Source organism: Balaenoptera physalus, assembly GCF_965194825.1.
Source record: "Balaenoptera physalus genome assembly, chromosome: 17".
In the NCBI taxonomy this organism is placed as follows: Eukaryota; Metazoa; Chordata; class Mammalia; order Artiodactyla; family Balaenopteridae; genus Balaenoptera; species Balaenoptera physalus.
The window spans coordinates 49,079,534-49,103,902 of record NC_138895.1 but is presented as its reverse complement, the minus strand read 5'-3'; the positions used below and the strand labels follow the sequence as shown (position 1 = coordinate 49,103,902).

Below are 24,369 nucleotides of genomic sequence, written 5' to 3'. Positions count from 1 at the left end.
TAAAAAGGAAAAGGGGGGAAAAAAGAGAGCTAAAAAAAGTGCCATCATCAGAGAAAATATTTGCCAATCATATATCTGTTAAGAGGTTAATACCCAAAACAGATAAAGAACTCATACAACTCAGTAGCCAAAAAAAAAAAAAAAACTGATTAAAAAATGGGCAGAAGATCTAAGTAGACATTTTTTTCCAAAAAAGGCACACAGATGGCCAACAGGTACATAAAAAGATGCTCAACATCACTAATTATCAGGGAAATGCAAGTCAAGACCACAACGAGATATCACCTCACACCTTTGTTAGATTGGCGATTATAAAAAAGATAAGAAATAACAAGTGTAGGGGCTTCCCTCGTGGCGCAGTGGTTGGGAGTCTGCCTGCTAATGCAGGGGACACGGGTTCGCGCCCTGGTCTGGGAAGATCCCACATGCCACGGAGCAACTAGACCCGTGAGCCACAATTACTGAGCCTGCGCGTCTGGAGTCCGTGCTCCGCAACAAGAGAGGCCACGATAGTGAGAGGCCCGCACACCGCGATGAAGAGTGGCCCCCGCTTGCCGCAACTAGAGAAAGCCCTCGCACAGAAACGAAGACCCAACATAGCAATCAATCAATCAATAGATCGTAAAAAAAAAAAAAAAAAAAAAAGAAATAACAAGTGTTGGTGAGAAAAGAGAACCCCTGTGCACTGCTGGTGGTAATGTAAACTGGTTCAGCCACTACGGAAAATTGTATGGAGGTTCCTCAAAAAATTAAAAATAGAACTACTATATGATCCAGCAATTCCACTTCTGAGTATTTTACCTGAAGAAAATGAAAAGACTAACTCAGAAAGATATATGCACCCCCATGTTCATTGCAACATTATTTACAATAGCCAAGAAATGGAAACAACCTAAGTGTCCACCAATAGATGAACAGATAAAGAAAATGTGGTACATACACACAATTAAATATTATTCAGCCATACAAAAGAATGAAACCTTGCTATTTGTGACAACATGGATGTACCTGGTGGGCATTATACTAAGTGAAATAAATCAGACAGAGAAATATAAATACTGTATAATCTCACTCATATGTGGAATCTAAAATAACCAAAATCCAAAAAAACAAAACCGAGTTCATGGATACAGAGAACAGACTGGTGGCTGCCAGAGGCAGGGAGTGGGGAGGGCAAAATGGGTGAAGGGGTCAAAAGGTACAAACTTCCAGTTATAAAAGAAATCAGCCACATGGATGTAACGTACAGCATAGCAACTATAGTTAACATTGTACTATAAGTTTGAAAATTGCTAAGAGAGCAGATCTTAAAAGTTCTCAGCACAAGAAAAAAAAATTTTTATAACTATGTATGGTGACGGATGTTGACCAGACATTGTGGGGATCATTTTGCAATATATATAAATATTGAATCATTATGTTGTATACCTGAAACTAATATAATATTATCTGTCAATTATACCTTAATTTAAAAAAATGCCATCACCAATAGATACTATCAAATGATAAATTTTAGCGTACGCAATACATACTTGAAAAATTGCCCGATCAACTAAGGTTCTTTACCCTACCACTAGATGACAGCATCGACTTTAGTGAGGTGGTTATTTTATTGGTCTATGTTGGCTATATTAATAAGATAGTATTTATGAAGGTCTACTTTATACTTGATGATAAAGTATCAAGTGGAGGTTTCCAACATAGTATATAAATTTTAAAGAGATCAAGGTATTGCTTGGGAAAAAAATGTAGGGTTGTGTATCTATTGTAGATGGAGCCAAACCTACAATAGAATAAACTGTGGGAAAGTTAATTCTTCAAGACCATTTAAAAATTCTTAATAAGCTAAAATACACTACAATAATCACTAAGATTACCTTACATCAAAGTTAAGCTTTGAATTTTCTTAATGTGCTTAATAGGGTATTTTTAAAAAGATAAAAAAATTCAATAATTAGAGTACTCATTTTTTAAGATAAATTTTCAATGAAATAGGAAGCAAATTTGAAAGCTTACTATTTTACACAGATGGACCATGACGTAGCTAAAGAGAAAAAGGTACTGGTCAATGTTTGGAAATGACTTTTCCTTATGGAGTAAAAAAGAGAGGTCACAATAGGGAGTAAAAATATGGGTAAAATTAATGAAATCATTGTTTACTTTTAAAGAATGGTTCAAAGTTGGCTTATATAGCAAACATTTTTCTAAGGCTAAATACTTTCCAATCAACAACTGTAAGATAAAACTGTGAATGTACTTTATACATATTTCAAGATCATTGCAGTAAAATGAAGTTTGAGAGCTGTGTTAAGAAAGCTGGTTGCGATGAAAATGAGTCCTTTGAGAATTCTGGTTCATTTTATATATAGCAAGACTCACAAAAGTAAAGAACAATCATTATCAGTCATCTCTTCATTGAAAATGCCCTTGTATGAGTATTATTTCCTTGAGATAGTGAAAAGAGGTTGTCTCCTATAGTGCACATTGGATAAGCAACCATTCCAGTCCAATATATGATACAAGAACTGTTATCAAGAAAAACCACTTATCGAAATTCCATCTGAGAGTAGCCTAAAACCAACATATTATTTAGCTGCTTTGGCAGTACTCTGAGCATCCCTACTCAGTGATTCACTATTATGTGGCTGATAAATCAGTGAAAAAAGAATTGCCATCTGCAGTGACTTATTTATGTAAGTCTAGGCTTTTAAAACATTGTGACACCAAGATAGAGAAAACTGTCTGACATACTTTGGTTTCAATCAGTTTTATAACATAATTATAGGTAATGAGATGGAATACTCTTTTATAACAGTAAAACTAATAAAAATGCACTGTAGAGTAGAACATAGAATTTGGTTGGAAAACAAGAGTTCATTTCAAAAAAGAGTCTGTGCTTGAAGAAGGCTGCTTTGGACCACCCCATGCATGCCAAAATTTAAGAAACACGGATCCCATGTAAAAGTATGTTTCACGAAGGGCATCTTCAGTAGGTTACTTAACCTCTCTGAGCTGTAGCTTCCTTAGTAAAATGTGAATAACAGTTTTTGTAGCATTTTAAGAATTAAGTTAGGTAATCATATAATGCTCTTAGCAATGGCTGGCACTAAATAAGAAGACAATAAATAAACAACAAACGAGAGGCAAAAAAAGCAAAAAACTGTCTCTTCCAATCTTGAAAACTTAGGGTCTTTTTCCACGTTTGTTTTTAGTCCTTGGCATACTACCATTTATCAAGGTTTGTTGGATAGTGCGCAAAAGCATATAGATATAGACCAAACCTTCATTTAGGCCTTGTCATTGTCATCTTACAACTATTAAAAATTGACATCTTGCCTCTAATTTCTTCTGTCTCCAAGGAATGAAACTTATCACTCAACTCTCTACTTCTAAGCCCTCCGACCAATAACTTGCTCCACAGAATTGTGTAAACCAAGTTAATAACTTCTAATTCCTAACTTCTTCTCTCCATCCTTTAATTCCTTCCACAAATACTTACTAAGCAACTACTATGTTCTGGTCTCTGGGAGACATAGCAGTTGGTGACAGGGAGATATTGATGAATAAAGAATAGAACCTTATTCTCATGGAACTTACAGTCTAGTGAGAATGTCAAACAACTAAGCCCAATGTGACCCAAGCACAGTATCCAAGAAGGAGATGGGCTATTATAGGGGAATGGTTCTGCCATGGTGCCCTGGTGACTAAAACTTCTCTCCAAGTCAACAGTGATCTCCAAGTTGTCAAATTCACAGCTTTTTTCCCAGTCCACAGTACTCTGTCTGTTTGGAGTCATGATTCTGCTGAGCTCGCCAAGCTTCCTAAAGTTTTCCCTATGCCTGTATTTGCTGTCACTGTAGTCTCCTAGGTCTTCCTCTCTGACCACTCCTTTGTTGATTCCTCTATTAGTTTCTGAGGGCTTCCATACCAAATTACCACTAACTTGGTGGCTTAAAACAACAGAAATTTGTTTTCTCACAGTTCTGGAAGCTAGAAGTCTGAAATCAAGGTGTTAGCAGGGCCATGCTCCTCTGAAGGCTCTAGGGAAGAATCCTTCTTTACCTCTTCCCAGCTTCTGGTGGCTCCTGGCAATCCTTGGCTTTCCTAGGTGTGTAGCTGTGTCATTTCAATCTCTGTTTCTGCCTTCACATGGCCTTTTCCCCATGTGTGCTTGTCTCTATCCGAATTTCCCTCTTCTTGTAAGGATACTAGTCATTGGATTATGGCCCACCCTAATCTAGTATGACCTCATCGTAACTTAATTACAGCTGCAAAGACCCTATTTCCAAATAAAGTCATATTCTGAGGTTCTGGGTAGAAATGAATTTTGGGGGGACACTATTCAACCCACCACAATTCCAAATCTACTATTTATTTATTGGACATAGTGAGATTTCTCATGGTTCTATTCTTAGTTCTCGTATCTTTGAATGCTTCATTCTCTCTAAGTGCGACTTCCCTCTATTTTACTTTCGTGGCTTTGATTTTTACTTCTATGAGAATGACTCCCCAAACCCTTTCTTAAATAATCTGACCCTTTTCTGAATTGTCAGCATACATTTCCAAACTTGTGGTAGGCATTTCATTCATGATCATTCATCTATAAAACCTTGAATTGTAAGTGTTCAATGTAGAACTTGGTATCGCTTCCACAAATCTGACTACCTCATTTCTTCTGTGACATTTCCAGTTCCCATGAATGATGTTCAATCCATCCAGTCACCTAGGCTAGACCCACAGGGTTTAGTTTTCCCCTCCTATTATCAGCTGTATCTAGGCATTGAAATCTAATATTAATTCTACCTCCAGATGTCTATCTCTTACATTCATTTTCTCCTTCCCATTCCAGCTGTCATTCTCATTACTGCTGAGTAATTGTGCTCTGAATAGGTCTCTATGCAGTCGACCTATACAGGCATACCTTGGAGCTATTGTGAGTTCAGTCCAGACCGCCACAATAAAGTGAATATCACAATAAAGTCACACAAATTTTTTTGTTTCCCAGGGCACATAAAAGTTACGTTTACACAATATTGTAGTCTATGAAGTGTGCAACAGCATTATGCCTTAAAAAACACATACATTCCTTAATTTAAAAAAACACTTTATTGTTAAAAATTGTTAACCATTGGGCTTCCCTGGTGGCTCAGTGGTTAAGAATCCGCCTGCCAATGCAGGGGACACGGGTTCGAGCCCTGGTCCAGGAAGATCCCACATGCCGCAGAGCAACTAAGCCCGTGCGCCACAACTACTGAGCCTGTGCTCTAGAGCCCGCAAGCTACAACTATTGAGCCTGTGCACCTAGAGCTCATGCTCCGTAACAAGAGAAGCCACCGCAATGAGAAGCCCGCGCACCGCAATGAATAGTCCCTGCTCGCTGCAACTAGAGAAAGCCCATGCGCAGCAACGAAAACCCAATAAAGCCAGAAAAAAAAAAAAAATCCTATGTGTATATTAAAAAAAAAAATTGCTAACCATCATCTGAGCCTTTAGCAAGTTGTAATCTTTTTGCAATAGTGACATCAAAGACCACAGATGACCATAACAAATATAATAATAATGAAAAACTCTGAAATATTGTGAGAATTACCAAAATGTGACACAGAGACAAAAAGTGAGCAAATGCTGTTGGAAAAATGGTGCCGACAGACTTGCTTGATGCAGGGTTGCCACAGACCTTAAATTTATAAAAACTACAAATCTGTGATGTGCAATAAAGTGAACACAATAAAAACAAAGTATATTTGTAGTATCCTCTAATTCACCCTTCGCTCTGTAATCAGCCACGCTTGTTGCTCAGCTTGATAACCTTAATGACTACCCTCACAGAACAATGTGTTTGTGGAATAAGCCCAAATGTCTCAGCATAACATTTAAAATCCTCCACTATCTGGATTTAAGCCTACTTTTGAAGCTCATCAACTTTTATATGAACTTCCTTCCCAGTACTTCCATTAACACTTATTACATAACACTGGGTGATAGTTGCCCAGGTATTTGTTTCACGAAGCTTGGATTGTAAGCTCTTAGAGATAATGCTTTTAAGAACACTTTGTAAATATTATTAATCATCATCATCACCTTTTGGTCCTTCCCCTCAAGTCTGCAGGACAGAGCAGAGACCAAGTGGATAAGAATTCAAAAAGTGCCAACGCCCAACTTTTATCACAATATAAATTACTGAGGAGACCCTATGTTGTGGCCCCTGTTCTTGGCATGCCTGCCCGTCCCCTCCTGGCCACACCTAATTTATTGCTGTACATCTCTGCTGTGATCCTTTTGTACCTTTGCAATAAAGAGTTTTCTGGTTTCAAAAAAAAAAAAAAAGTGCTAACATCCAAATGTCTAACAACTGATGAATGGTAAGTAAGTAAAATGTGGTAAATCCATACAATGTATTATTATTTGGTAACAAAAAGTAATGAAACACTGATTCACGATTCAACGTGGGCGGACTATGAAAAACATTATGCTAAATGATAGAAATCAGAAACAAAAAATCAGAAATTATATGATTCCATTCACATGAAATGTCCAGAACAGGTAAATATATAGAGACAGAAAGTAAATTAGTGGTTGCTACAGGCTGGGGGAGGGGGAGACGAGAGAGTGATAGCTGAAGGGCACTAGATTTCTTTTTTGAGACAATGAAAATGTTCCGAAATTGACTGTGGGGATAATTGTACAACTCCATGAATATACTAAGAACTACTGAATTGTACCCTTTAAATGCGTGAATTGTATGGTATGTGAATTGTATCTCAAAAAAGCTGCTAAAAAAGTGTTAATAGTATAAGAGAATCAAGATTCTTAACTTTGATATAGCATTTAAAATGTTGCTACAAAATAAGGTAAGGTTCTCAAGTTTGATTTTTTTTTTTTTCCTAACTAGGAGTCGAATAAGAAAATTGGAAGGCCATACATGCTTGAAAAGATATGAAAGAAATGAATTTTTCAGATCAATGTCTTTATGAAAAGAATGGGTAAAAGGATAAAGAATTTTTAGTTTGTAATCAAAACTCAGTTTTTCCCCTACATTCAAAATCTAAGACAGAATAAGAGACAAATTGGCACCTGGAGACAGTAAGCCCTTAGAGGAAAGTAATACTTGCTAACATTTATAAAGCATTAACTATGTGCAAGACAATGTTCTAAGTGCTTTTCACGTCTAGCAATCATTTATTCCTCCCAACAACTCAAATTACTATGCTTAATTTACAGATAAGGAAGCTAAAGTACAGAGAACTTAAGTATTTTGCCCAAGATCACCCAGTGGACCCTGGATCTGGACCCAGACACTTTAGTTCCAGAATCTTTGCTCTTTTTTTTTTGGCTACTAGGCTTATGGGATCTTAGTTCCCCAATGACCAGTGGACCACTGGACCATCAGGGAATTCCCAGAATCTTTGCTCTTAACAACTAGGCTATACTGCCTCTCTGTACTTCACTTTTCTCTTTCTGTTTGTTACTTTCTCAACAAGGTATTGTAGCTTTCAGGAAACGAGTCATACTTTTTAAATAATGGTTTTTACTGTGACTCTCATTGGGGGAAATACTTCTATTTGGGGAGAATAATTCATAAAAAGATGATCATAGGCCATCAGTTCATATTTACTGTCCTTTCTTTTTTTTTATTTTTATAGCGTGAACATTTTTTAATACTGAGCAATAAACATCAAACATGCTGATTGCTAGGCATAGTTCTTCGTTTCCAGGAAAAAAAAAAAAGCTTCCCCTCCCTCCTTTCTAAATATAAGAGTATTTAATAGGAAAAGAGAAATAGGCTAATAAAATTTCTACCACCAAATAAAGTGACAGGACAAAAATGACTTCAGTATTCTTCCAATTTGCAAATGTTTTCCATTTACTTTAAAAGCACGTCTTATTGACAGATTCCTTCTCCACCTCTTACTTTTTTGAAGCCCAAGGAATGCTAGCATTTCAAACTATTTATTTATTTATTTTTATTTCAAAAATCTCATTTGCTTTTTAAGTTTTCTCCACAAATTCTGCTTCAGCAGATTATTCACTAATGAAGTAGGAAGTGAGTTCTCTTACTGCACCATAGACTAAGTGATGAATCAATTTCACAAGCAGGTCAGAAGCAGAAGCAGGTCACAGGGCTGGCTAGCACAGCAGACAGTGTGGACCTGGATCCCCAAGAGTTACAGCTGTGATGCCAGCAGGGACTTCCGGTTGTCTCCCGAGACCTCTCCTTCCCTTCTTCCTTAGCAAATGAGTCCCAATTTCCCCTTTAACTAGGAGCAGCCACGTGATACAATTCTGGACTCTGGGATGTTGGCAGCACAGTGTGCAGGGTGTGGGTTCCAAGAAACATCCTTTTCTGCTCTTTTTTGGTTCCTTCCTCTTCCTCCGGCTGGACTGGGGACAAGATGCTTGAAGCATGTGCAGCCATCTTGGACCATGAAGGAAAAGCAAGTGCTGGGAACAGCAAAGCAGCAGGAAGCAAGAAGACACCTGGGTCCTCATGACTTCGTAGAGACACATACAACCCTAGACCACCTACCTTCAGATTATTCTCATGTATGATAGAAAAAGAAGCTTGTTTTGCCTAAGCTGCTGTTATTTTGTCTTTTCTATCACTCACATCTGAACCTAATCCTAATGGACACAGAGCTCCAGTAGCTCTGGCAGTATTTCTTGTTGGGATTCTTCATCAAAGATTCATATACAGCTTACAGGCGTCTATAAACTTCTTGAAATTGTATGTTAAATCTTGTGTGCATTCATGCACTTCTCAGGGAGAAGAGGCCCACGGCAAGTCATTTAACTTTTCAGACCCTCAGCTTTCTTACCTGTAGTTAGGGGAGAACACACTCACTTCTGCAGTTGACTTCAGGAGGAGATATAATCTGCACAGTTAGGAGCAGGGTGATAGTGCCCAGCATGAGAGGTGCACCTCTTATTTCCAAAATTTTGTAAATAGTCTTACCATATTTCCTATGGAGCTTAAATCTAGCTGTCATCTATGATTTCTCTTACTCCCTCTCATTAAATTACCATATTAGTTGTCAAGAACATAGATTATTTCTCTACAATGTCTCCTGCATTCATTTATTTTTCTCCACACCAGTTACTACCTCCCCTCTCCTCACCTACCCCACCCCCGCCCCCAGTTTACAGTCTTTGTCATCTCTTCTCTGAGACCCCTGACAGGTCTTCTCATTTTTAAAAAAAAATTAATTTATTATTTTTTTTGGCCATACCATGCCTCTTGTGGGATCTTAGTTCCCCGACCAGGGATTGAACCCGGGCCCTGGCATTGAAAGCACTAAGTCCTAACCACTGGACTGACAGGGAATTCCCAGGTCTTCTCAATTTTGGTCTCTTCTTACTCCATTCCACTCTCTACCAGACTATCAGATTAATTTACCTCAAGTCCTGGACTGCCAATGGTTCTCTAATGCCCATCAAATGAAATACAAACTCCATACTCTAAGAAGTAGTCAAGGTAGTACAACACAGAAGAAAAACTTGTGGATTCATAAAAACCTAGACTTGAGTCTCGGTTTTACCTCCTTACTTGCTTTATGATCTTGGAAAGATTATGTAACTTCTCAGAACCTAAGTAACCTTAGCTCTAAAGTAGAGATAACAGTACCAAGTGCACAGGGTTACAGAGAAGATAGAAGAGACATGACATGTAAAAGGACAAGTTTGGAATGTGTTACCTTCTTTCCCTCCATGGAATGGTCATACTAAAAACCTAGGTCTGCAGCTTATCACTTATCCACTAACCCCTTACTTGTATAATCTGTGCTGGTCAAACCAGATTATTTGCCACCTCCCAAGCATAAGTTCTGTCTTCTCTTATTCAATTCTGAAATTTTGTTCAGACTGATTTTTTCATCATATGCCCTTTCCCCTCATTTTGTATGTTGAAGTCCTATTCGGCCTTCAAGGATCCGCTCAATTGCCATCTCCTCCGTGAAGCCTTTTCCTAATGTTTTCAGTCAGATGTAAAGTCTCCTTGATTAAAAGGCATGTTCGTTATGTGTCTCCTATATCACTTCGCAGTTCTGCCTTGCCTTATTTTGTGTAATTGTTATTCCTCCTAAAAGACTATAGGTGCCTCCATAGATACAATAGAATATTACTCAGCCCTAAAAAGAAGTGAAATTGAGTTATTTGTAGTGAGGTGGATGGACCTAGAGTCTCTCATACAGAGTGAAGTAAGTCAGAAAGAGAAAAACAAATACCGTATGCTAACACATATATATGGAATCTAAAAAAAAAAAAAAAAAAAAAAGGGTTCTGAAGAACCTAGGGGCAGGACAGGAATAAAGACGCAGACATAGAGAATGGACTTGAGAACATGGGGAGGGGAAAGGGTAAGCTGGGACGAAGTGAGAGAGTGGCATGGACATATATACACTACCAAACGTAAAATAGATAGCTAGTGGGAAGCAGCCACATAAGCACAGGGAGATGAGCTTCGTGCTTTGTGACCACCTAGAGGGGTGGAATAGGGAAGGTGGGAGGGAGACGTAAGAGGGAGGGGATATGGGGATATAAATATACGTATAGCTGATTCACTTTGTTATACATCAGCAACTAACACACCATTGTAAAGCAATTATACTCCAATAAAGATGTTAAAAAAAAAAAGACGATAGGTGCCTTGAGAGCAAAACTAGAACCCTCTTCTCCTCTGTATGTCTTATGGCCCTAGCGCAGGTCCTTTTATCAGTATTTACTGAATTAACCTCAAAATTCTCAGGCGGAGCTCTTTTTAATATATTCCTAGATCCTTTTTAAAAAATACTTTTACAACACTTTGAAGACAGAATAATTAAAAGTGTATCCAGGGAATACTCTATTTTAGCTTCCCCTTCATTGTCCAAAAAAGGAGGCAATGGCATCTGGATGCAAAACACTTAGTAGTCAATCCAGCACTGTTACCCATCATTCAAAACCATTTATTATTGTGTCCAGTGGGTACACAGGACTTTTTCTTTCCTTTATTTCCTAAGAGTCGGGCTCTGCCTCTTACTTCCTCAAAGCCCACAAGACTTCTTTTTCTTTTCTGCATTTCAGCAACAATGAATTTCATATCTGGCTTTAAGCACCACTCCTAAAGATGATGGATAGGAGCAAAGCCTTCTGGGACACATTAGTACAGCTGCCAGTGGGCAGGAGGTGCTTATAAAATAAAAAGGCTCAGGATTCTGGGAACATATGTGCAGCTATAAGTGAACCGCCCAACACAGCTGAAAAGAAACACCCAAGAACTCTTCCTTTTATTCTTTTTAAGTTGTGCATGGAAGAGGCAAATCATATTTGATTGCAAGTAGTTCTCTGAAGGTTTCTTTTTCTGTAGTGTCACCATGTACTAATATCATAACCTTTACCTATCAGGTCCATGTGCTTTAGAATCACAGGAAGCTTGTAATGTCAAGTTTAAAGCAGCAAAAGTCTAGTTTTTAATTTATTGGGTAATACTGAGTATTACTCTCTGACTTGGAACATTTTTGCACATAATTACGAAAAAAGAATGAAATCCACACAACTATAAGGTTTAATGAAGCTTCAGTTCAGTCTGTGGATAAGTATGTAAGATAAAATGTTATTAGAAAACCAAACAATTAAATCACTAAGCTACGGACATTAGGCATCACACTGTAAACTCAGTTTCAAAAACAGAAAATTATTTTATGTATAAAGCTCTCATATATCATTAGAACCAAGAGAGTATTTATAGAATCTGTGGCGTTGCTAATGTGTTACATAGTCACTGCATTAAAAAGGAAGCACTGACCAAGAAAGATACTTGGGGAAAAGAAAATATCTCATATGTATCTGTAAGACATTGAAACTTGCCTAATCTGTATTTTGAGAAGATGCCTGGGGAGGACAATGAGAAGATTTAAAAAAGTGATGTGAGGTTTATCTCTAGATGCAGACAGCCTGTGATGTGCAGAGAGAAACAGCTTTGACAGATATTTGCAAAAGAGAAAGCTGGAAAAACCACAGCAAAAAAGGAGTAAATTTCTTTTAGTGAGGCAGTCTTTTTAGAGACCCTCCTGTCAGTGGCGACTCTTCTCTGAAACCACAGACCATATATAAAAGGCTTCCCTCTTGGAAGGGTAGAATACACTGTGAAGATCTTCAGAGTTGGTCAGACAGGAAAGAAGCAGCTGACTGCATGAGGCCAGTACTGACCATGAGTTTGGCCAGGTTAGCCAGGGTGGCAAACAAGAGTGCTAAGAGACATGATACAGGATGAATCCCTTCGCGGGTATCTGCAAAGCTCACAAATGACCCCTAATTCACAGTCATGCTGGTGAATGTGATTCCACCCCATGGCCTTAGCTAAATGGGCCAAGAGCACCTGACACCAAACTAGGTCAGTCAGGAATGTGGAACGGGACCAGAGGTTGGACTTGTAAATGTGACTCTGGGAGCTCTGGGAGTTGTTGGGGACTACCAGTGGTCTGAGAAGCAGGGGAAAAAAGAAGCTAGTCTGTTGAAAAGGAAGAATAAGGCAAATATGGGGAAAGACGCAGAGAAAAGTAAGAGTGGGTAAATACTCCCCTGGATTCCTGTCTTCCACTCCTGGCCCTATCCTTTACTAAAGGCCCAGCTGCATTTTGCCCTTGGCCTCTAGGACTCACCACTGTATCTTTTTTTTTTTTTTTTCCTCACATCTTTATTGGAGTATAAATGCTTTACAATGTTGTGTTAGTTTCTGCTTTACAACCAAGTGAATCAGCTATACATATACATATATGCCCATATCTCCTCCCTCTTGAGTCTCCCTCCCACCACCCTCCCTATCCCACCCCTCTAGGTCATCACACAGCACCGAGCTGATCTCCCTGTGCTATGCAGCAGCTTCCCACTAGCTATCTATTTTACATTTGGTAGTGTATATATGTCCATGCCACTCTCTCACTTCACCCCAAGCTCCCCTTCCCCTCCGGGCCCTCAAGTCCATTCTCCACGTCTGCGTCTTTTTTCCTGCCCTGCCATTAGCTTCATCAGTACTCCTTTTTAAAATTCCATATATATGTGTTAGCATATGGTATTTGTTTTCCCCACTGTATCTTGATACTAGCTCTCTCCTCTATTCTTTGCTACGCCAGCTTCAGTGGGGTTTCTGCTACCTGCAACCTAGAGGACTGTAGCTGACATACTACCTCGGAGGCACTGACCATGACCATGTGGGAAGGTGGTGTCTCGTCTAGCAGCCATTCACATCAGTGAAAGCATTCCATTAATCACATGCAGAGCCGTCATTATCAACAATTATTATGACATTAACAGACTACAAACACAAAAAGTGTCTTTCTAAGAAAACAGGGCTTTCTTGGTCTAACACAGTGGTATCGAGGTTCTTTGATCAATTGAGAGGATGACGATGAGGATGATGATATGATGATAATGACAGCAGTTACAGAGCGCTGTAATAATAATTTACTGAGCCTTTAACTATGCATGACACTATGCCAGATGCTTTATATACATTATCTTTACTCCTCCCAACTCTTCAAGGTAGTAAGAGTGGGATTTTGTTTGGAAAGGTTTGTGACATACTGCACAATAGAGCCATCATTTGGGAGAGGTCAGCATGCTGGGAAGGCAGGTAGCCGCAAGAGGGTACTTAGCATGATGGATTCACCATGATTTAAGATCTGGCCATTGGTCTTGCAGTCTCAAGAAATTTCCATGGTGTCCTAGCACTGGCTAGATTTAGGAATGCTGAGTCATGTAACAAAGTTCACTAGAGACTGATATATAAACCAGATGCCAAGTTATTAATTTACCATAAGATGTATCACTGCCAAGCAGCCTGGATACTGATGCTGGCCTGAGAAGTGTATGAAACTCTCTGTAGACAGATTGTATCAGGAGTCAAACTATTAGAAGGTTGTTTGGGGGGTTAGATGACTTGAATGTTAGACACAGAGATTTGACAGCTGCTACATTCATCTTCATAAAGGGGATTTAGCTACCAGGTGAACCAGACATTTAGGCACCATTTCTTTGAATGCTGCCAGGAGGGCTTCTTCCAACAAATGCTTCCATGACCATCCTAGGCCTCTAGAGCTGACCAGTTCTCCTTCTGAAGGAAACACTCTTTTTTTAGATATCTTTATACCCAAACCATCTTGTTTCTGGGGGTCCTTTTATTTATTTAAGGTTATTTTGCATATCTTTGGTCTGATTCATTATTTCATGATTTAACAGTTTGAAGCAAAGGAATAATTTTATTTTCCTTCTTTCCACATTTCTCAACAGAGTCCCTCACTGTCACTTAAATGTGACAATACATCTACAATACATCTACAAATGTATTGTAGATGTGTCCCATTTGTAGACGTGTCAAAACAATTCCATTGTTTTACAAATAAGGTAAAGAACGTAAGTTTTGGAGTCAGAAAGATCTGAGATGAAATTCTGGCTCTCCCACTTCTTATGCTTCAAGAACAGTTAATTTCTCTTTATAAGTTTCCCCACTTATAAAATGGGGATAATGCCCACCCCTCAGAATAAAAGGAGATTTAATGAGGTTATGTATGCAAAGCACTTAGCACAGTGTTGGGTGTCAAACACAAAGATGATCATAACACTTTTGGAGAAAAATAACACAGATCTCAACCATTTAGATTCTCCTTGGCTTCCAAGTATATGTTTTTTTTTGTTGTCTTCCAATGTGGTTTCACTTTGATTTTTATAGTCATATTAGTGTTACTTTAAAAACTAATTTCCATGACTTTTAAACTGGATAAACAAAAATGAATTGGGCATGAGTGCATTGATTTCTTTGGCTTACCATTCTCTTTCTCCACCAGAAATAAACAAATGACACAGCTTGCTTTTGTCTTTTTTCTTCCTGTTATCCTTGAGAAGATATCTTTTAAGGACTCTAGTCATCTAAGAGTTCTGCACCTAATTCTGAAGCTTGAAAATGCCTTTTTAACTGAAAAAGTGCTATGAAATTATAGAGCTTTAGTAACAAATTTATTCTTTTTTTGCCAATTAATTCAATTTACTCTTCAGATGTCAGAATTCCCCAAATTACATGATTCCTTCTATATAATGGGTCTATCCTAATATATATTCAGCTATTCTATCTTCTGAGTTTACATATGCAATTATGTCCTCTCTTTTCAATTAGATTATAAACCTTACAAGAGTAGGGACAGATCTTCTATCTCTTTATATCTTCACTGTCTATACATTGTAGTATCCTATATTGATATTGGGAAGATATTCAACAATTATTTGTTGATGATAAATGCTATGAAGTGGAAATAAAAATAACAGATATATGTTTATCTTCTCATTTGTTAACTATATTCACATTTTCTGAAGGTGTAGATTTGAATTTAAATATCCTGTCTAATTTTTCTAACATGTGTTAATTTTTCCCTAAATTACTTAAACATTCTCTTTCCCTTTTATTTGACTTTAACACCAGTAATCTTACATACACCCTAGATATTTCTTGCATTAGAGAAATTCCTGACTTTAGCTCCTGTATCTTTCCTTTTAATCCATACAGTATGTTATCCTTCATTTCACTCCTTTAACTTTACTTCACATCTGTTTAAATTGCTTCAGTGATCCCAACCCAACATTTAGTGTTTATCTTGAATTGTAATGTTCAAGCTTTACACTCTTGAGATCCTTGGGGAAAGATGCTATTTAGTATGGGCTACTGTCACATACCTAACGAAGATATCTAAAAATTTAGTACAATACATAAATGAAAATAAATATAAAAACAAGAATAATACAGTATTGAGAGAACAAGAACAAGCACCAACCGTGACAGATCTGTGTGAGAATTAAAATCTCCATCACCAATTCCACTATAAAGGATGAATTAAAAATTTACAATCTGAGAACACGGGTATTCCCAAAATGGAATCCTCAGTAGGCAGTGTACACAACAGGATGAGGAGAGAGGAAAACTTACAGTATGTGCCAGACACAGTGCCAGAAATTTCTTACATTTCAGCTCATTTAAATAGCACAACATTCCTTCTAGGTTGATGGTATTACTCTACCTTACAGATCCTAATTTTATTGACATCTAAATATACTATTAACACTTAAAATTTAATGTGATAAAACTGACCACAAAATAAGCTCCTTTGGTTTTCTGTGAACATTAATTTCAGGGTCTTTATTCTGAACCTATGGCTAGTTTAATAGTATAGACATGTTTTCCATATTTTTCAGTACAATCGCAAAATAAATTCCATAAAGTCCATAAAGTCATTTGTGGAGCCTGTTTATAAATCCCAATATTAATTATGGAAAGAGATACAAACAGATATATTTAAGGGTTCTATACAAGTGAACTCTATAAGGTCAGTTTCTTATGAACTAAATGGTCCTGAAGGAAAAAATTAATCCAAGCTTGATTCTGTTTTTAGGACTAAAACCAAGGAGATGAACTTGTTTTTGTATTTAAGGACGAGCCTCTGCCTAGGGGGCAGTGGCCTTGGCAGAAGAGTCAATGATCTCACCAAGAGCCTGTGTAACGTAATGACATTAGACTGCGTGTTTATAGTAGGTAATGCCACTGAAGCATAACACAGTGCATCCTGCCATAATTCAGTCTGTAAAACCAAATGCAGTCAATAGCGCCATAAAATAATGACAAACAATGTAATGCTTTTGAATTATACAGAATAGGAACACAGACATCCATGTACTCATTGATCCATTCAATATACTGAGCATCTCCACTGCAGTGGATACTATACGGAACATAATGAAAGTTAGATGTGATCATTTCCTTTGGAAACCTACAGTCTAGGAGGGAGACAAGATATGGATAATTAAAATGTGAGGAATAGGTGAGAAATAGCATAAAAGTGGTGCCATGAAGTGTTACAGAACTTCAGAGAAAGGCAGTATCATGTTTGGAGATGGTGTCCAGGAAAGGCTTCATGGAATAGATGGCACGGGAGCTGTATGGATGTGTGGATAGGATTTCAGCAGAAAAGGGAGAGACTCAAATGAAGAGGGAGTGGTACGGATGTGGGAGACCACAGGCTCGGGAATGCTGAATAGGCCAGTTTGATTACAGCATAGATCATGCGGAAGGGAAGGAAAGGCAAAGCTGGGTCGGGAGGTTCTGCAGGGCCCTCAAGGTCAGTCTAGCAGTGATAGGACCACTGAAGGTTTTTCTCAGGGAATGACACAATCCACCTGTTCCTTTAAGAACTTAGTAGGACAGGTTGGAAGGAGAAGAGATTGAAGGCTAGAATTTCACTTACGAGGCTTTTTAGTGGTCCAGGCGTTTGCTTGTGAAGGAGAAGTGGAGGGAAGGAAATTAACATTTATTAAGAGCTCACTATGTGTAAGGCACTTATTTGTTTTAGCGATAATATTTCACTTAAATCTCCTGACAACTCTGCAAGGTAAATAGCATTAACTCTGGTGTTCAGTTGAGGAAATTAAGGCTCCAAGAGATCAGCAGTTTGCCTAAGGTCACTGAGTTAGTAAAATACAAAGGGGGAGGGGAACAGGAGTCAGCAGTTGAGACTTTAATGTCTACATTATCTACACTATACCATGTTGATGAAGGGCTTTCTTTTCATAAGTTCCCTGCTATTCAGGATTGGTAGTTCAGTATTTTAGCGGTGCCTCCGGTACGGACCTAGAGATAATCACATAGAGCAGGAAAATGATTCTGACAACAGAAAGGTTTAATGTCTGAATGCTTGAATGCTGAAAATAGGGAAATTCTTCTACCCCAAACAACCAGAGAAACTTGCCTGCTAGACAGAGAGCTTCTGATGAGCGGACAGTGTCTTATCTGTCTCTGAGTCCCCAGGAGTATGCTCAGGGTCGGGCACTGCAAGCACTCAAGGAAAAAGCTGTCATATTTCTACAGATGAGGTCACCCCAACCCCTGGGCCAAATTCTGCTCCTAGCCGGGGGAATATAAGGTTAGGCTGGGAGCTCAGTAGCATGGCAACTTTCTGTCAGTCCTGCTCTGTTCTTCCATCCCAGCTGTCAATTCTGGGTGTCCTTTCTTACCATTGGGATCAAGGTTTCCCCTTCAGCTTACAGTAGGTACAACCCTGTCTTGCTTCTTAGGCCAGCATCCTTGTCTTTGAACTCTGCCATGTATCAGCTCCTCTCTCTCCAACAAGATATGAAATGCAGCAGGACCTCTCTGATACCAGCTCTTTGCTTGTTGAAACCTGCCAGGCTTCCTTCACACAGTGCTTATGTGCCAAGTCTACTGTATAGGCGCCTCGGGCTATCCCAGATCTCCCAGACTACTCCAGCTGGTCTGTAGAGTCATTAGACCCCAGCTCTCTCTGATCTAGCCTGTGCTTCTGCTTGATGCAAAGACTTTTTTTTTCCAAAGGATTTTTCTTTTTCTTTAATTAATTAATTTATTTTTAGTTGCGTTGGGTCTTCGTTTCTGTGCGAGGGCTTTCTCCAGTCGCAGCAAGCGGGGGCCACTCTTCATCGCGGTGCGCGGGCCTCTCACTATCGTGGCCTCTCTTGCTGCGGAGCACAGGCTCCAGACGCGCAGGCTCAGTAGTTGTGGCTCACGGGACCAGCCGCTCCACGGCATGTGGGATCCTCCCAGACCAGGGCTCGAACCCATGTCCCCTGCATCAGCAGGCATATTCTCAACCACTGCACCACCAGGGAAGCCCAATGCAAAGACTTTTGACGATAATCACTGTAATAGTACTGGTAGTACTCATACTTACATAGCACTTACCATGTGCCAGGCATTGTTCTATGTGTCTTATAAATATTAATTCCTATAAGCATTACATTATTAGTGGCCTCATTTTACTGATGAAAGAAAATCAAAACAGAAAACCTGAGGCTGAGAGATTAAGTTAGTTATCTATGGTGACTCAGTCTGCAAATGGCAGAGCCAGAATTTGAACCCAGGCATTCTGGCTATAGTTCATTCTCTTAACCACTAAGCTCTCCTGCCTCTCCAGTGGCAGTGAGAAGATGAAGAACATGTCACTAGTGAATGTACTTACTACCTTAAATGCTCTGTTTAATACAACTGGCATAATACTACCAACCAATAGTTATCAGGCTTATGTTAATTAACATTTAACTATAAATCTGAATCCCAAAATCAGTTATAAAGAAGCCCTTACATGATGCTGAAACTCTGATATATGAGTATTTTAATTTTGACTGAAAATACTACAGATGTTCTACATTTAGGCAAGTCTAACAAGACAGTAGGATTCAAAGACAATGTCATTTTATTTAGCAAAAAAAATCCAAGAATCCTGGGAGAGAAGATCATCATGAATATGACCTTGACAGAAGGGGAAGCAAATGTGAGGATTTAAGAATCAAAGCAGAGTTGCTAAGAGGGTAGATCTTAAAAGTTCTCATCACAAGAAAAAAAAAAAAATGAAAGTAGATACTGTTGACATCTTGGCAAACTGGATAGTTCTGCATACTCTAGTTCACTTGACAAAATGATGACACATTTCAATGTTATCAATTCAGAAGGTGAACATCTGACTATATTATAACCAGGAATTTAAACAAGAATTAAATAATCATATAATAATACCAATGTTAATATGTACTGTGGTTTCCTCTGATTTGTATTACTATTCTGAGTTGTTAAGTATAGAGCAGTCATTAAAAAAACTGGCTCATATTTCTATACCAGGGGCTGGAGATAAGTGATCAAGACATACAAGAGAAGTAGGCAGTGCAGAGATCAGAGGTCCTTAGAGGCCATAGTAAGATACAGAATTCTGTTAGTTTTAAAGGGAGCCACCATCAGGTTTTAAGTTAGGGGAGTGATGTAACCTAACCTACATTTTCAAAAGATCACTCTAGCTGTTGTTTGGAAAATGCACTACAAGGAGTCAAGGATGGAATCCTAGAGACCAATTAGGAAGCTACTGTAGTAGGGAACAGAAGATGGTAGCTTGAACTCAAGTTGTACCAGTAGAAACAGAAAGAGGTAGATGGAATAGGGACATGTTTGGAGGTAGAGCTGACACGACTTGTTGATGAATTAGATGTGAGCAGTTAGGGAAAAAGAGCAATCAGGAATGACTACGAGTGGATGGTTATGTGATCTAGTAATAGGTGGACAACTAAGAGAAAAACAAATTTTAGGAGAAATTCAGATCTGTAGAATATTAATAAGTAGAATAATAATATAGTGATATCCACACTCAGGGAAATGACAAGCAACAAACTTTCCACAAAATCATACAGAATATGATCACTGGTTAGATGGTTTTCCTATCAGCCTACCACAAGGCCCAAGACCATTTTCAGCTCGGGAAATGAAATGAAAATTAAGTCATCCTTTCTGGGCTTATGGGGACATACCTCATTTCATAGAACAGTTCTAAAAATTCTGAAGAGTGTGAGCACATGGTAGGTCCTCAGAAAATGTGTGGTGAGCTCAATGACACCTGTTTGTCCCATTACTAGCTGGAGACTATGTAAGCTACCTATAACAGATTGAAGAGTAGAATTAAGAACTCTCAGGATTGCCATGTACCATGAATCTGAATGACATTATTCTCTTATTATACAATTTCTAGTATATGTGTGTCTTGTGTGTGTGTGTGTGTGTATGTGTATGTGTACATACATATGTGTTTGTATATGCACATACATGTGTACTTCTCTCTGATACAACTGACGGAAAAGAGAGGTATGCTCCCAACATTTTTCCTATGATCAAATCAGCACTTTCCCACACTGTTTTTCATTTTGAAATGAAGAGTCATTCCATACCTGTAGCATATCACCAAGGTCTGCTGTGCTAATATCTGGATCCTCTGTGGTGTTGAAGGGCACAGGAGTTATGTGTACAAGGGTGAGCACTCTAGGTTCTGGATATCTCCATAACATCATCCCTGGGTTATCTTCGGTTTCATTGTAAAACAAGACTTCATAGACACCAGGCATTTTCAAAGGTTCTGTTAAACGAAAGTATAATTGATTGTATGCTTTTGAAGGGGAACATGTTGGTTTATTACACAAGAAAAAATTATGAGTATAAAAGAAAACAATATAAAGAAGCTGGTTGATCATGTTTACATGGTTTAAGACAGGAACAAATCAAGAATTTTCCCTTAAGAGAGACTGAATGGCAATGTACTATTTTTGTACTGCAGGTATTGACTTACTTTTCAAGTGATCTTGATGCGTTATCATTTACTGAATGTGCAGGTAAAATAAACAAACACACACACAATCACACTGAAGCTATCGCTACTTACCAGCATCCCGTATATATTGAAACAGACCTGTCCGTAGGTCATCCGAACTTTGTTCACTTTTAAATATCAGATTTTTTTCCATAGGAGGTGGAATTTGCGGCACTGTTTCAGAAACTTGCACTTCAAAATTTCCCTCCTCTTTAAGGTATCCATTGAGTAATTCATGTAGAAGAACTAAGCAATTCAAATGTTCTTGACCCCAGAAAACCTTTAAAATCATATGAAAAATTTTACTGGCTTTAACACAAACACTTCATGAGGATAATTAGGTACAATCATATTTGAATTAGTTCAAGACTGTAATTACACTTAACTATTGATAATAATTAAACTATAATTTTTAAGAAGCAATTGACTTATGGGATGAAATTCTATTCTTGGGTAAATACATAAAAACAAGAAAAATCAAGTATATCATATATTGTGTGGATAGGAATCAATTTTAAATGCTGAATTGATAATGAAATTATGTTGATGTGAGGTAATGTTTATGAATTAACTTAGCTAAGAGGGAAAAGAACATCCATTACAGTCTGAGAGAAGGCAATGAAGATCCTTCTAGGCCAAAATGTTAATAATATTGTAGAACAGCTTCTACATTTTGTCATGAGATTACATGAACACATTTTGATTATAGGGTTCCTTTCTTTGCACTTTCACTCTTCAGAAAAAAAAAGAAGGAAGATGCTCAATGAACCTGAACTTAAAAGGCTCCCAACTTTAGTGTTTAGTGAGAAAGTGCCAACAAACAGTATTCCACAGCCCTTGAGAACCAACTGTACAGGAGCTATGGTACAGTTTCAGAACAAACTCTTGGTGTTACATCTAACAGAGAGGATCAAGTTCCCTTTTTCTGCATGTGAAGAGTATTAGTCTATAATGGAAGTATGACCAGTGGGTAATAATGATTAATGTCAGAGGGCATAAATTTTCAATAATATTAAATTTCTCTGAATATACTGGATAAAGGCAATACAACCATAATTTCTAAGAGAACTAGCTAATATGGAAAAGAAGAAAAGAATATACAGAGATAGAAAAGAATAAGCATATGCTTTGTGGGTAAGTTTTAAACCCTCAGTTTAAGTCCTACTCTCTGGAATTAAGGCATCTCAGAAATAAAGGTAAGAGGTATGATACTAAGTCTATTTTTTTCTCATCAATCCTATTTTTATTGAATCCTGAAAAACAGAGATAGGTGAAAAGTCAAGTTGGGGAGTCAAACACTGTGCTCCAGGTTTTAAAATGTCAAGAGAGTTTATAATGTAGAGATGATATACTTTGTTTTTGCTCTTATTGTTGTTTTTAATGTGGAGTTACTTTGCTGTCTTGGAAAAATGGTAATACAATTACTATTCTTGATAAAACAACACAAAATCACATGCTGAGTAAATCTATGAAAATTTATAATAGATACTGAAAATCTCCAAACCAATCAATGTAAAGCAATAAGTTACTGGGCTCCCCACATCTACCTCTGTGTCACTAACAAAACTGGTGAAAAAGGTGAGGCAAGACAACTTTTAGATGAAGACAAGAAATTCAAATTTAATATGCCTCCACTATTAACAAATTAGTAATTTCCATTTTCTTTAACTCTGAATTCCTCAAGCTTTTTAGATTTGTGTCAAATTTGGGGAACACCAAATCATATAAAGAACACATTCAGGATAGCTTCAAGATGGCAGAAGAGTAAGACGTGGAGATCACATTCCTCCCCACAAATACATCAGAAATACATGTACATGTGGAACAGCTCCTACAGAACACCTCCTGAACACTGGCAGAAGAACTGAGACTTCCCACAAGGCAAGAAACTCCCCACGTACCTGGGTAGGGCAAAAAAAAAAAGAAAAAAACAGAGACAAAAGAATAGGGATGGGACCTGCACCTCTGGAAGGGAGCTGTGAAGGAGGAAAAGTTTCCACACACTAGGAGGCCTCTTCACTGGCGGAGATGGGGGGTGGTGGGGGGAAGCTTCGGAGCCATGGAGGAAAGCGCAGCAACAGGGGTGCAGAAGGCAAACCGGAGAGATTCCCGCACAGAGGATCGGTGCTGACCAGCACTGACTAGCCCAAGAGGCTCGTCTGCTCACCCGCCAGGGCGGGTGGGGGCTGGGAGCTGAGGCTCGGGCTTTGGAGGTCAGATCCCTGGGAGAGGACTGGGGTCGGCTGCATGAACACAGCCTGAAGGGGGCTAGTGCGCCATGGTTAGCCGGGAGGGAGTACGGGAAAAGGTCCGGAGCTGCGAAGAGGCAAAAGACCAATGTTTCGGGGTGCGTGAGGGGAGGGGATTCAGAGCACTGCCTAAACGAGCTCCAGAGGTGGGCGCGAGCTGCGGCTATCAGCCTGGACGCCAGAGACGGGCATGAAATGCTAAGGCTGCTGCTGCCGCCACCAAAAAGCCTCTGTGCAAGCACAGGTCACTATCCACACCTCCCCTCCCTGGAGGCTGTGCAGCCCGCCACTGCCAGGGTCCCGTGATCCAGGAACAACTTCCCCAGGAGAACACAAGGCGTGCCTCAGGCTGTTGCAACGTCACGCCAGCCTGTGCCGCCACAGGCTCCCCACGCATTCCGTACTCCTCCCTCACCCCGGCCTGAGTGAGCCAGAGCCCCCTAATCAGCTGCTGCTTTAACCCTGTCCTGTCTGGGTGAGGAACAGACACCCTCAGGCGACCTACACGCAGAGGTGGGGCCCAATCCAAAGCTGAACCCCAGGAGCTGTGTGAACAAAGAAGAGAAAGGGAAATTTCTCCCAGCAGCCTCAGGAGCGGTGGATTAAATCTCCACAATCAACTTGATGTACCCTGCATCTATGGAATACCTGAATAGACAACGAATCATCCCAAAATTGAGGTGGTGGACTTTGGGATCAACTGTAGACTTGGGGTTTGTTTTCTGCATCTAATTTGTTTCTGATTTTATGTTTATCTTAGTTTGGTATTTACAGCTTATTACCATTGGTAGATCTGTTTATTGATTTGGTTGCTCTCTTCCTTTTTAAAATTTTTTTATGTATATATATATTTTTCCTTTTTCTCCTTTTGTGAGTGTGTATGTGTATGCTTCTTTGTGTGACTTTGTCTGTATAGCTTTGCTTTTACCATTTGTCTTAGGGTTCTGTCTGTC

General features: G+C 38.9%; 1 protein-coding gene across 11 annotated transcripts in view; it reads right to left on the bottom strand.

The window, feature by feature from the left end:
* The window catches only part of VPS13B (vacuolar protein sorting 13 homolog B), a 763,196-nt gene that overhangs the window by 126,000 nt on the left and 612,827 nt on the right, over positions 1–24,369 (bottom strand). For all 11 annotated transcript variants that reach the window (XM_082432674.1, XM_082432665.1, XM_082432664.1 and 8 more), the window contains 2 exons: positions 21,240–21,447; positions 20,752–20,936 (listed from right to left, as the gene is read on the bottom strand). In XM_082432674.1, the coding sequence (XP_082288800.1) occupies positions 20,752–20,936; positions 21,240–21,447 (393 nt within the window). The remainder of the gene's footprint in view (positions 1–20,751; positions 20,937–21,239; positions 21,448–24,369) is intronic.